We start from the raw sequence: 13828 nt of genomic DNA on the forward strand, positions 1-13828 counted from the left end.
AAGTAAGATAAGAGAGACTCGAGGAGAAACAATCCCTCTCAGTTCGTAGGGAATATGAATGGCATGAAATAGCCATGAAGGCCATCTTAACCATCTGAAAGTATAGCGCAGTAGGTTATTCAGTTTGGAGGGAGACTGTGGATACAATTACAATACTACTGAAGATTGTTCTTTGACAGCTTGCTTTATTCATTCTTGCTATTCAAACTGAAAATGTATTGTAGTACATTTGGGATTATAAAAAAAAAAAGTTTGGATACTCGCAAGGCACACACACACCAAGTACCAATTTTGGTCGACAGACTGAGAACATAAGTAGACAGTGAGGATTTTATATTTCTGTCCTTGGCAGAGCATTCATTCACTACAGTGTATTCCATCTGGAGACTGGTTGTTTGTGGGGCAACCCGAGACAGCCGGGGAAGGGCTCTCTTTAAAGTGGCCAAGAAAATACCTGTTTGTCTCCCTGCCTGCGGCTTTCAAAAAGAGGAGAGGCCCTGTTGTGTCCAATGAGAGACACTGAAAGATCCAAAGCCACGAAGGCATTTACTTAGTGATTATTTATGATCCGTGTGTTTGTTTCTTTTCAATTCATTAAAACAAGTTGCAATCTGTACCATTTGGTACAAGATAGTTACATATTATGTTGAATTCTTTGAAGTAAGTACCAGAAAATACTCTATTGCCTAGCATCATTATCGAGTAAATTCCAGGTGCTACCGGAATACAGAGAACAATACATCCAGAATGGCCTTCTTTACAGATTGTTGTAGCTTTACATCATTTTGCATAGACTTCACAAAGAGTAAGACTACATTCCACATGGAAAACGAGAGGACATGGAACGTGTGATACGATTGTGTTGTCTCAGTTAGTAAAATACATGCAAGTTGGAGAACTGATGTGAACAGTTGTCTAGCATAAAGCAAACATAAATTGTGGCCAATAATGCAGTGGTCTTGCAGTTTGAGTGTTTCAGGCAATTACTGTATGGTGTTGCAGCAGTGGAGAGAGTGGTTTTAGTCAAGTTCCTGTGCACTCAGACAATACGGCTGAGATTTTCAGAGCAAATTAATGCTAGGCACCCAGTGAGCTGTGTTATCCCGGGCGGCGAAGTGATTGAGAGCATACTGTATCAAACACTGTATGACAAGTCAGCATAGCGAGATAGAAACGTGGTCAAACAGGATATCATGAGCTCTTCCTCAACCAGTATTTGCATGCGTTCAGACCCCTGAATCAAATTTGCCATTCAAATACATGCAATCTGTTCCTCGTCCTCAGGCTCAGCTATACCATCGAGCCAGTCTGCAAATCAGGGTGCGTCAGTTGATCTGTCTAATGCACGTGGATGAGCAAAAGTGCCAATCAATAGTCATTCTGCAGCGCAAGAGGAATCAGTAATCCAAACCAGCCACCCACGATCACAATGAAACTGAGGCATTGCAACAGCGAGGGGGAATGTTACGTAAGCCCCTCTCTGTCATAGAAAATCAAGCCTGTGTGGAAAAAAATGCCCATTCTTTTTGGTTTGTTGACTCACACACCCGTAATGTAATTAAGGATCTGCCCAAAACTGGAACGGGACAGCGCTCCCACTAGCCTATTCATAGACGCCAACTCTAGTGTCTATTCACAAAGGTATCTTCCGATCGGGGGGGTTTAGTTAAGAGCCCCAATGCTCTGTCTGAATGTTAACACTTGCGATACAATTTTGGTAACATAACCTTATATATGCTATATCAGCGAAAAATAATATTAAAATAAAAAAGGTTGAATTACTACACACTGTTATAGGGTCACCACGCACCCATACTTCCATGTTACAGCACTTGTTTACAGAAAACAGAGGGAAGACGCCTGTGCTAATCAGCTATCTGCGTCTCTGAACACCTGCGTGTAAACAGAAGACAGACAACACCAACGTGTTGTCACTGAAAAATACTGCTGCAACTGTGTTAAAACCGGTCCAAACCGTGTACAGTGAGTGTTTTGTGAAATTATTTAGAGGTTATATGAAAGTAGAGGGATTTATGATTCTAGAAACGTAACGCAATTGAGAATCGATTCACGTCTAGATGGAGTATTTGGTTGTTTTGGCTTCCAGAGCCAATTCACCCTTTAAACAGAACATGCAAGGTCCTTGAACTAAGGAGTACTGTTAGGCTCCTTTAGTCCAATATTAAGCTAACCTGGGACCATGTGAACTACAATCCCGACGCTCTGTTTTAATGTTTAGTAACGTTAATAATCCTCGCTTGCAATACGGTTTTTCGAAACATAAAGCCCTCTACTTTCATATCACATTAAAATAATTTCACAAATGCAAAATATATACTTACTGTACACTGTTTTAACACAGTTGCAGCCTATAGCATTTTTCAGTTACAACCCTTTTCTGGCGTATTTTTTCCGTTACATACAGGTGTTCGGAGCATGCTAGAAAGCAAATTAGCACCTCTTTCTTCCATCGGTCTTCAGTAATCAGCGCTGTAACATGGAAATATGGTAACCATAACCCTAACCTTATGAAAGGTGTGTATCAATTTAACTTTACATTTTTTTTTATGATTTGTTGCCAATATGAAAGATAAGGTGCTTTATGCTTCCAAAACCATACCGCAACAATATGCATTTAGCCCAAACGTTGTGGCTCTTAATGCGGCAATATGTTACTTTTTCGGCGACCTGACCAAATTCATATAGAAATGTGAGTTATAGATCTGTCACTCATTGAAAGCAAGTCTAAGAAGCTCTATGTTCTCTGTGCAAACTATTAGTTTTTTTTCTACCAGGAAATGGCAGAGTGATTTCTGCGTATTGCACCTTTAACAGTTTATGTTGTAAATCACAATTGACCTTTGTTCTGTGCTGCCCCTCCCCAAACCCAACTGAAAATAAAACCATCAGAAGGTCTGCATGACCACATTTTTTTTTAAAGTTACTGCTTCCTGTTGGAATAAACGATCCATCCACCCAAAATGGCTTTTTAAACAATCTCCTTCCTAACTGCAAACTGTTTAAGTATAAAGCATTCCTTTACCTGGGTGATCTCTTCATGGTAACTTTTCCGTTAGGTAACAGCACAGTGTTGGCAAAGTGGTTCACAAAACAGAACCCTGTCGACAACTAACAGGCTTCCTTGTTGATTCCGTTAACTGTACTGGGCACTTTTTCCACCAATGGGGAGGAACTTCCTTACTCTGATGGACCTCCCTTACTCTGATGGACCTCCCCTCTGCTCAGTAACCACACCTCCTTTACCTACACCCCTGAAATTTGACACCCTCGGCAGAGTGAGCTCAAGGAGGAGGGAGGAGGGAGTGGACGGACTGACTGTATCCATCTGTCTTTCAAAGCTTAATAGCACCTCCATAAAACCGATCAGATATTGTTATCTACTATTCAAACAATGAGCAGGTGTTGGGCGTTTATGTTCGGTACAAGCAACCAACCATGCATTTGACTGTGAATACACTGTTCCATCTTCCTTTACTAATCAACTGTGCTGTGTTCACCATTACTTAGATGTATGTAAATAATGATGCTGTTAAATACAGTAACCTACATAACACTGCACCGGACTAAAATGACGGAAGTACATGTTAAAACACATCAGCAGATCTGTATTTCTATACGTATGTTGTCAACATAGAGAGATCATATCACCACCCTCCCCGGCTGTCTCCTCTCCTCCCTAGACATTACACATACACGGGTCTAAATGATTCAAGCCAGTCAAACATCCAGCGTGCATTCACCTGCTCTCTGCACAGAAATACAACACCACGGTGTGGCACGGCAATGCATCCGTGGTGCATTCACACACACGTGTTTAATGATCCTTTGTCATCTGATCTGAACAGCGAGAGGGTTAAAAACAACGATCGGTCTACTGATCAGAGTGCCCTAAATTGGACGTCAACAAAGCCACACCGAGACCTTGGGACCTCTACTGTCAGAATACAATGTCAGGAAGGAGGAAGAGCTGGGAAGAACATAGACCCACACCATATGTCACCTGTCTGATCGAAAAGGGAGAAAGAAAGGGTATTTACAGTATATCTGGCAAAGGAGGCAGATATGGCTGCTCAGGATGTGGCAAGCGGTCGTGATATTTTCCCCAGAGATCAGAGATGAGCTGTACACCCATTCTCAGATGTCGGGTCGACTGTACAGATGTATATGAGGTATGCACAGATGTATATTAGCACTGATGTGAGCTACGGCTACAGATGCCTTGTGGATAAAAGAGGGACATAGTTAACTGTAACACTGAGCAGCCTAAGCATAAACTTACAGTATGTGAGAATGCAGTGCTAAGGTGCTCCCTGCTTTGGTCTTCTCTAGCCAATGACTACATCATTGTCAGTCAGAGGGTTGCTTGGCTGCACACCATGATCTCTCAGTTAGCCAGAAAGAGCAGGAGTGATTGCTGTGTCAGTGTTTCGAGGTTTAGCTGAGTCAGTGTCTGTGTTTAGAGGGTTAGCGGTGTCTATGCTTGTTTCAAACTGTCACCTGCTCCTGCCACATGCGGAGCTGCTGGACGAGGTGGTTCTGCTTCTGCTGTCAGACACCATCTCCCTCCTGGCCGTGGAGAGACGCTCTGTCGACATGCTCTTCCTGGTGGGGGAGGTGAGAGGGGGAAGAGGGAGAGGAAAAAGACGAGAGGTAGAAAGAGTGGGAGGGTGAAGAGTGAATAGGGGTATTGAGAGGGATATGAAAGGCAAGACATGTCCCCAGTCATTAGTTTACAGTGCCTACTGTACAGTAGATTCAATGCCACACTGCCACCCTAAGGTTGAGTTTGGAAATGCACATTAGAAGTATACCAAGAAAAAACAGTATTAGATCCACACATTCGGACAATGTCTTACCTTTTGATTGACAGCGACACTTCCTTTTTGGGAGAAGAGGGGGAGGAAGGGTATCCCCCCATACGTTTCTGCTGGACATAACCATTGCTGAGAGTGAGAGGCTTGGATGGTAAGGCTTGCAGGAGTTGTCGCACTGGCATCAAGAGGGAAAGAATGGTTCAGTAAACAGATGTATATTGTTGAAGTTTTTGAAAATCGACACTGCAAATTCTTACCAAAGACTACATACAGTAAGTAGTACATGGTTTATCTCCATTGCAAGTCTCATCTTTAAATACATGTAAAAAAATATATATATAGTTTCCTGATCTTTCTTATATCTTTCAGATATAGGAGAGACACTTCAGAACAAACTTCCTTTAGATTTTTACAATTATTTTTACTATCTGTTATTCAATGCGTTTCTATGGGCCAAATTAAATGTTTAAATCAACACATTTTTATATATATTTTTTGATACCTTAAGCTGATTCCAAATCACATAGCCATATCATCCTTGGTATGACCATCTTAAAACAATTCCCCCTGGCTGGTAGCCAACACTCTCCACACCTTGTGCATCAGGTTGAAAATGCAACATCCTCAGTAGTAGTAGCCTCACATATTGAGCTTCTAGACTCTCCTATTACAGCTAGTACAGTTGAAATCGGAAGTTTACCTACACCTTAGCCAAATAAATTTAAAACTCAGTTTTTTCACTATTCCTGACATTTAATCCTAGTAAAAATACCCTGTCTTAGGTCAGTTAGGATCACCACTTTATTTTAAGAATGTGAAATGTCAGAATAATAGTAGAGAGAATGATTTATTTCAGATGTAATTTCCTTCATCACATTCCCAGTGGGTCAGAAGTTTACATACACTCAATTAGTATTTGGTAGCATTGCCTTTAAATCGTTAAACTTGGGTCAAACGTTGCGGGTAGCCTTCCACAAGCTTCCCACAATAAGTTGGGTGAATTTTGGCCCATTCCTCCTGACAGAGCTGGTGTTACTGAGTCAGGTGTGTAGGCCTCCTTGCTCGCACACACTTTTTCAGTTCTGCCCACAAATTTTCTATAGGATTGAGGTCAGGGCTTTGTGATGGCCACTCCAATACCTTGACTTTGTTGTTTTTAAGCCATTTTGCCACAACTTTGGAAGTATGCTTAGGGTCATTGTCCATTTGGAAGACCACATTTGTGACCAAGATGTCTTGAGATGTTGCTTCAATATATACACATAATTTTCCTACCTCATGATGCCATCTTGTGAAGTGCATCAGTCCCTCCTACAGCAAAGCACCCCCACAACATGATGCTGCCACCCCCGTGTTTCACAGTTGGGATGGTTTCTTTGGCTTGCAAGCATCCCCCTTTTTCCTCCAAACATAACGATGGTCACTATGGCCAAACAATTCTATTTTTGTTTCATCAGACCAGAGGACATTTCTCCAAAAAGTATGATCTTTGTCCCCATGTGCAGCCTGGCTAATTCATGGTGGTTTTGGAGCAGTGGCTTCTTCCTTGCTGAGCGTCCTTTCAGGTTATGTCGATATAGGACTCGTTTTACCGTGGATATACAGTGGGGCAAAAAAGTATTTAATCAGCCACCAATTGTGCAAGTTCTCCCACTTAAAAAGATGAGAGAGGCCTGTAATTTTCATCATAGGTACACTTCAACTATGACAGACAAAATGAGAAAAAAAATACAGAAAATCACATTGTAGGAATTTTAATGAATTTATTTGCAAATTATGGTATTTTATTATAAGTATTTGGTCAATAACAAACAAGCAAGATTTCTGGCTCTCACAGACCTGTAACTTCTTCTTTAAGAGGTTCTTCTGTCCTCCACTCGTTACCTGTATTAATGGCACCTGTTTGAACTTGTTATCAGTCACACTCCAAACTCCACTATGGCCAAGACCAAAGAGCTGTCAAAGGACACCAGAAACAAAATTGTAGACCTGCACCAGGCTGGGAAGACTGAATCTGCAATAGGTAAGCAGCTTGGTTTGAAGAAATCAACTGTGGGAGCAATTATTAGGAAATGGAAGACATACAAGACCACTGATAATCTCCCTCAATCTGGGGCTCCACGCAAGATCTCACCCTGTGGGGTCAAAATGATCACAAGAACGGTGAGCAAAAGTCCCAGAACCACACAGGGGGGACCTAGTGAATGACCTGCAGAGAGCTGGGACCAAAGTAACAAAGCCTACCATCAGTAACACACTACGCCGCCAGGGACTCAAATCCTGCAGTGCCAGACGTGTCCCCCTGCTTAAGCCAGTACATGTCCAGGCCCGTCTGAAGTTTGCTAGAGAGCATTTGGATGATCCAGAAGAAGATTGGGAGAATGTCATATGGTCAGATGAAACCAAAATATAACTTTTTGGTAAAAACTCAACTCGTCGTGTTTGGAGGACAAAGAATGCTGAGTTGCATCCAAAGAACACCATACCTACTGTGAAGCATGGGGGTGGAAACATCATGCTTTGGGGCTGTTTTTCTGCAAAGGGACCAGGACGACTGGTCCGTGTAAAGGAAAGAATGAATGGGGCCATGTATCGTGAGATTTTGAGTGAAAACCTCCTTCCATCAGCAAGGGCATTGAAGATGAAACGTGGCTGGGTCTTTCAGCATGACAATGATCCCAAAAACACCGCCCGGGCAATGAAGGAGTGGCTTCGTAAGAAGCATTTCAAGGTCCTGGAGTCTGTCTCCTGATCTCAACCCCATAGAAAATCTTTGGAGGGAGTTGAAAGTCCGTGTTGCCCAAGCAACAGCCCCAAAACATTACTGCTCTAGAGGAGATCTGCATGGAAGAATGGGCCAAAATACCAGCAACAGTGAAAACCTTGTGAAGACTTACAGAAAATGCTTGACCTCTGTCATTGCCAACAAAGGGTATATAACAAAGTATTGAGATAAACTTTTGTTATTGACCAAATACTTATTTTCCACTATAATTTGCAAATAAATTAATTAAAAATTCTACAATGTGATTTTCTGGATTTTTTAAAATAATTGTCTGTCATAGTTGAAGTGTACCTATGATGAAAATTACAGGCCTCTCTCATCTTTTTAAGTGGGAAAACTTGCACAATTGGTGGCTGACTAAATACTTTTTTACCCCGCTGTAGATACTTTTGTACCTGTTTCCTCCAGCATCTTCACAAGGTCCTTTGCTGTTGTTCTTGGATTGATTTGCACTTTTCGCACCAAAGTACGTTCATCTCTAGGAGACAGAACCCGTCTCCTTCCTGAGCGGTGTGACGGCTGCGTGGTCCCATGGTGTTTATACTTGCGTACTGTTGTTTGTACAGATGAACGTGGTACCTTCAGGCGTTTGGAAATTGCTCCCAAGGATGAACCAGACTTGTGGAGGTCTACCATTTTTTTTCTGAGGTCTTGGCTGATTTATTTTGATTTTCCCATGATGTCAAGCAAAGAGGCACGAGTTTGAAGGTAGGTCTTGAAATACATCCACAGGTACACCACCAATTGACTCAAATTATGTTAATTAGCCTATCAGAAGCTTATAAAGCCATGATATCATTTTCTGGAATTTTCCAAGCTGTTTAAAGGCACAATCAACTTAGTGTATGTAAATGTCTAACCCACTGGAATTGTGATACATTGAATTATAAGTGAAATAATCTGTCTGTAAACAATTGTTGGAAAAATTACTTGTGTCATGCACAAACCGACTTGCCAAAACTATAGTTTCTTAACAGGAAATTTGTGTAGTGGTTGAAAACGAGTTTTAATGACTCCCAACCTAAGTGTATGTAAACTTCCGACTTGTATGTCGACGAGACTATGGTGGTGGTCTAGCGTGTTCCCAGCCTCCTATCTCCCCAGCCCCTCACTCTTGGTGGGTGCGGCCACGGTAGGCCTCCTCCCCCCAGCTCCGGCCCCAGGCTGGGTCAGCTCCTCACAGTAACCCAGTCTGCGCAGCGCGTCGGCCAGTTCAGCCTTCAGCAGCTGGAGCTCATCCTCCTGCAACTGGACACGCTGCTCCAGGTGGGACAGGCGGTCGTCCACCTCCATGGTGCTGCCCGCAGACACGTTGTCATCTGGGAGACAGGGAGAGAGAGTGGGGGGAAATGGGGAGGGAGAGAGAGCGGAAGAAGGAAAAAAACGGACAGAGTGACAGATAGCGATGGTGTCAGGAGCATGGAACAAAAGGTGTTTTGTTGTTCACCCAGGACTGTAAGCAGGAATTTGCATAATTCTCCAAGCTTTATGTGTTTGTTTTTGCTAATAAAGATGACACTAGGCTACTTCCTTGACAAACAATATGTTGGTCTTAGATTCCTACACCGAAAATGACAGTGCTGGGGTTTCTGACAGAGATGAAAATGTGTATTTGCTTGAAACAAAATTGAGGCCAACCCCGTTTTGAAGATTGCTATTCTTCAGTGATGTAGAGAAAACAGAGGTGCATAAAGATGACGGCCCCCATGCTCTTAACACACATGCCTCGTTTGCTAAGTTAACTGTATTGTGCATTGGCCTCCTTTACTCTTTTGTGTGTTGTCATTAGCACATTATACCTGGGTAAACCAGTTCTAGCGCCAAGACGCCAGCAATTTGAAAAAGCATATTGTGCTGAATCATTAGCGCATTGAACCATATCGCGCGCCGTACTTTAAAAACTCATTGAATAGTGGTAAAACAATGATGTCATTTCTGAATTACTACATCTTTATGCACCTTCACCACTGTGTGATGCTAGCTAGCCCCTAACCCCTCGTCCTTCACTGGGATGACATCATTTGGCTGCCCAATTTAATCCTCTGTTTCAGCTCAAATGCTTAACTGTGCAATATCAGATAGGATGCCCTGTAACTGAAAGGTCTGACAATGTTTTCAATTGTCTTTCAACAAAACAATGCTGTTAAATCAGATTTTGTGACCATGCAACAGCATGCTGTACATACAGTATAATGCTGAGTTGACGACTGTTTGTTAGTTGACAACATTCCCATATTCGTTATCATCATATGCCATTCAAATGACCAAGAGCCATTTATTTGCATATGAGAATTCTACCTGGACTAATATGCATCTGTCATGCTGTACTACCAACATGATTTCTGAGTATAATGCAAACTCTGACTGACATGCCTATTTACTCTGCCTTTCAGACCCAGTGGAACCAATGATCTCATCTCTCAGTCAGAAATATTGTGGAAGAACACACATATTCAAAATTGGGCAGAGTGGAGAGTTTGACTTTAAAAATCCCAACATCTGTAAGAGGTTTTTATTCAGCAGGAGGGGAAATGAAAGAACATGTCGAACTGGATACTCCGACATGACAAATCCCTACTGGATTTTATGGGGAATTAGGTACCGTTTTTCCATTAGGGAAATAACCAGCAAGATTATTTCCTCAAATTGAATTACTTGGCTTATGCTGTCAATTAACCATGGCGTGCTTTATAACCTTAGTCACCATTTGAAATCTGCTGAGTAAAGCATTGATAAGATTTCAAATCTCCTCTGCAGCAAATGTAAATAACACTGCCAAGTTACAAAACAACCACAGCTATGGAGCTTTACTCCACCCAATCCCCATGTCCCAAACCAAAACAACCACAGCTATGGAGCTTTACTCCACCCAATCCCCATGTCCCAAACCAAAACAACCACAGCTATGGAGCTTTACTCCACCCAATCCCCATGTCACAAACCAAAACACCTCAGTGAAACGTTGCTGGTAATGAATTAAGTGTGATCATTCATTCATTCATTTAAATCTACCTAATTATTCAACAACGAGTCCACATGAACGCCATCCCATTACTTTGTTAATGAAACAGCCTTCACCCTTGTTACTTTACACACAGTAGCTGTCCGACAGACTGCAGGCTTATGATGCGTGCTCAATAACTTTCTCTTTACTGCCTCCAGCAGATGACACAGCACAGGCAAAGGACAGCTACAGCTAGCACAGTTAAAGCAGGTGGCCTCAGTGTTAAAAATGCATGGCTACTAATTATATAATATGAAAATGAGTAAATGGGGAGAGGAGAGAGGGAATGGGAGGGGAGGAGGGAAGGTTAGCAATATGGCATAAGGTGGAGAGGGATGAACCCCTGTGTGATGAGAGAGGACAATGGAGGTCGGGGGCGAAACCAAAGCCTGCTGAAATATTCATAGGGCTCTGGGCTCTGCTTGCCTTCCCTTACCTGTCATGCTCAGTCACTCAGCCAGCCAGCCAGTCACTCCGTCAGACAGCCTGCTCTCCTCAGCTCTCTTGGGGGCTCCTGGGCTTCTTTCTTATGTAGGGTTTTCCCCTCCTCTCCTCTACAGCCAGTGCCTGTTCTGCCTCCCTCTTCCTGGACCAACCCCCCCCCCCCCCCTTATTCTCCTCCTCCCTAGCGGTACGTGCAGCTCACAAAGAGACAAGCGGCGAGTCACAGTTTGTAACAAGACACTGCTCCCTGCAGCCCTGCCTCCACAGCGGCAGCAGCAGTGGATGCAGCCTGAGGCTGGGAGGGAGGCTGGCTTGGCTGGGGGCCAGACCTATACTCTGCTGCAGAGACAGCCAGGCACTACCAGGAAGTGAGACTGCAGTGGGTGGGATCCGAGTCTCCTCCATTCATGACACACAAACACACCCACTCACTAACACACAGATACATGTGTATGTGCTCACATCAGCCACACCGTGGCATGGCTGGAATCATACTGTACATTATATCAATGACAGAATGACAGACACAACTTAGCCCCCTTCCTTCATCTCCAAGGAAGTCATGGGAGGACACACACACCACGGGGACCAGCGTCTACATGAGTAACAATGTGAGCAAACCCTAGGGAGGGGAGCCTACTACCAGCTGTCACACAATGAAAACGGTTAAGACACCTGAACTCTGACCTGTAGGTCTGATATTTCCTAATAGATGAGCCATTGTTGTTGCACGCCGTCTGAGTCAGTCAATAAGACAAATGGGCCAGATGGTCACAAGTTAAAAGTACATTTACCTTTGCAAGCCTTTTACCTTCTATTGTTTGCATTCATAATAAATCACTAAACAAGAATGGTGTTCATGGGAGGACACCACAGAAGAAGCCACTGCTGTCCAAAAAAACAAACATTGCTGCACTGAAGTTTGCAAAAGTGCACCTGGACTTTTCACAGAGGCACTGGCAAAATATTTCTGTGAACAGATTAAACAAAATTTGAGGCGTTTGGAAGGAACACACAACCTTATGTGTGGAGAGAGAAAAAAGACACAGCAATAGCTTGTTGCGGGGAAAAAAATACACCTTTACACTCAATTGCTATCTCAGCTGTTGAAGTGCTTAATTAACCTCTAGTGACACTACGTGCTAAATCGTCAGCACCAGACCATTCAGAGTCCAGACTCGAGCTTTGGTCACACACACACACACACACACACACAGCAACCAGTAAAGGAGCTGGTCAACCCTGACCAAGATGGCTCCAAAGCCAATTCATCCTCCTTTTGGCAGAGGAGCTGAGCTTCTCCCCTCTGTATTCCACCGTCCGGGGTGATCCGCAGCCTGGAACAGATCCTAAGTCTGCAGCACATGCAGGCTACCCAAATAGCACATTTGGCACATTAGCACAAGTTGTGGGAACATGTGTTTTCGGTTTCATATTGGTTGTAGGAACGATGCCATAGATGTCATAACCTGGTAAAACTAAGCTTTTTAAAATGTTCTGAGAACAGAAGTGCACATTTTGAATGTTTTGGGAACGTTTATTTTTTAGGTTGCAGTGAGGTTCTGACAATGTTTTACTCTGGATCCTTCATTTCACTGCACCTATCCGGTATGTGACAATAATTAATGATTATTTTGAGGTTTTTGAATAACTTCATTAAAAACCTTCACTGAATGTTTCAATAAGAGAATTTAAATAACATTGCTAGCTTATTTCTTGGTAAACTTTTTGGAAATTCGAGCACAAATAGGACACATGGGAATTGGAGATATAACTTTGAAAGCATCATACCGGCTGTATTTCTGTATGTTGAAAGTTATACATCTTGAAAACTTGATCGCTGACATGCAAATCATTTTGGGACTATATCAACAACAGACTAACCCTAGCCAAAACCAGTTTCAAACCGTCTCTAAGAGCTTTCCACACCTGGATTGTGTAACATTTGCCCATTATCCTTTTCAAAATTCTTCAGGCTCTGCCAAATTGGTCGTTGATCATAGCTTGACAACAATTTTCAAGTGGCGCCATAGATTTTCAACCAGATTTAAGTCAAAGCTGTAACTCGGCCACTCAGGAACATTCAATGTCTTCTTGGTAAGCAACTCCAGTGTAGATTTGGCCTTGTGTGTTATGTTATTGACCTGCTGAAAGGTGAATTCACCTCCCAGTGTCTGGCAGACTGAACCAGGTTCTCCTCTAAGATTTTGCCTGTGCTTAGCTCCATTACGTTTCTTTTTTATCCTGCAAAACTCCTCAGCCCTAATACAGAAGATAGAGAGACCAAGTAAAAGACCAAGTCCATATCATGGCAAGAACAGCTCAAATAAGCGAAGAGAAACGACAGTCCATCATTACTTTAAGACATGAAGGTCGGTCAATACGGAACATTTCAAGACCTTTGAAAGTTTCTTCAAGTGCAGTCACAAAAACCATCAAGCGCTATGATGAAACTGGCTCTCATGAAGACCACCACAGGAATGGAAGACCCAGAGTTACTTCTGCTGCAGAGAATAAGTTAATTAGTTACCAGCCTCAGAAATTGCAGTCCAAATAAATGCTTCACAGAGTTCAAGTAACAGACACATCTCAACATCAACTGTTCAGAGGAGACTGTGTGAATCAGACCTTCATGGTCAAATTGATGCAAAGAAACCACTACTAAAAGGACACCAATAAGAAGAAGAGACTTGCTTGTCCTTTGGTCTGGAGTCCAAATTGGAGATTTTTGGTTCCAACTGTGGGTGAACGGATGATCTC

At 42.7% G+C, this 13828-nt stretch overlaps 1 protein-coding gene across 5 annotated transcripts in view; it reads right to left on the reverse strand.

The window, feature by feature from the left end:
• LOC110503603 (echinoderm microtubule-associated protein-like 1) overlaps positions 1–13828 on the reverse strand; it is a 37635-nt gene that overhangs the window by 16066 nt on the left and 7741 nt on the right. For 2 of the 5 annotated variants that reach the window (XM_021582019.2, XM_021582020.2), the window contains exons 2-4: positions 8733–8939; positions 4878–5010; positions 4519–4623 (exon numbers count right to left, since the gene is read on the reverse strand). In XM_021582019.2, coding sequence (XP_021437694.1) covers positions 4519–4623; positions 4878–5010; positions 8733–8939 — 445 coding nt within the window. Of the gene's footprint in view, positions 1–3043; positions 3186–4518; positions 4624–4877; positions 5011–8732; positions 8940–11060; positions 11194–13828 lie in introns of those variants that run through there. The other 3 variants (XM_036961585.1, XM_021582021.2, XM_021582022.2) reach the window with 3 other exon arrangements.

The sequence above is a fragment of the Oncorhynchus mykiss genome, chromosome 24 (assembly GCF_013265735.2).
Source record: "Oncorhynchus mykiss isolate Arlee chromosome 24, USDA_OmykA_1.1, whole genome shotgun sequence".
NCBI classification, from domain to species: Eukaryota; Metazoa; Chordata; class Actinopteri; order Salmoniformes; family Salmonidae; genus Oncorhynchus; species Oncorhynchus mykiss.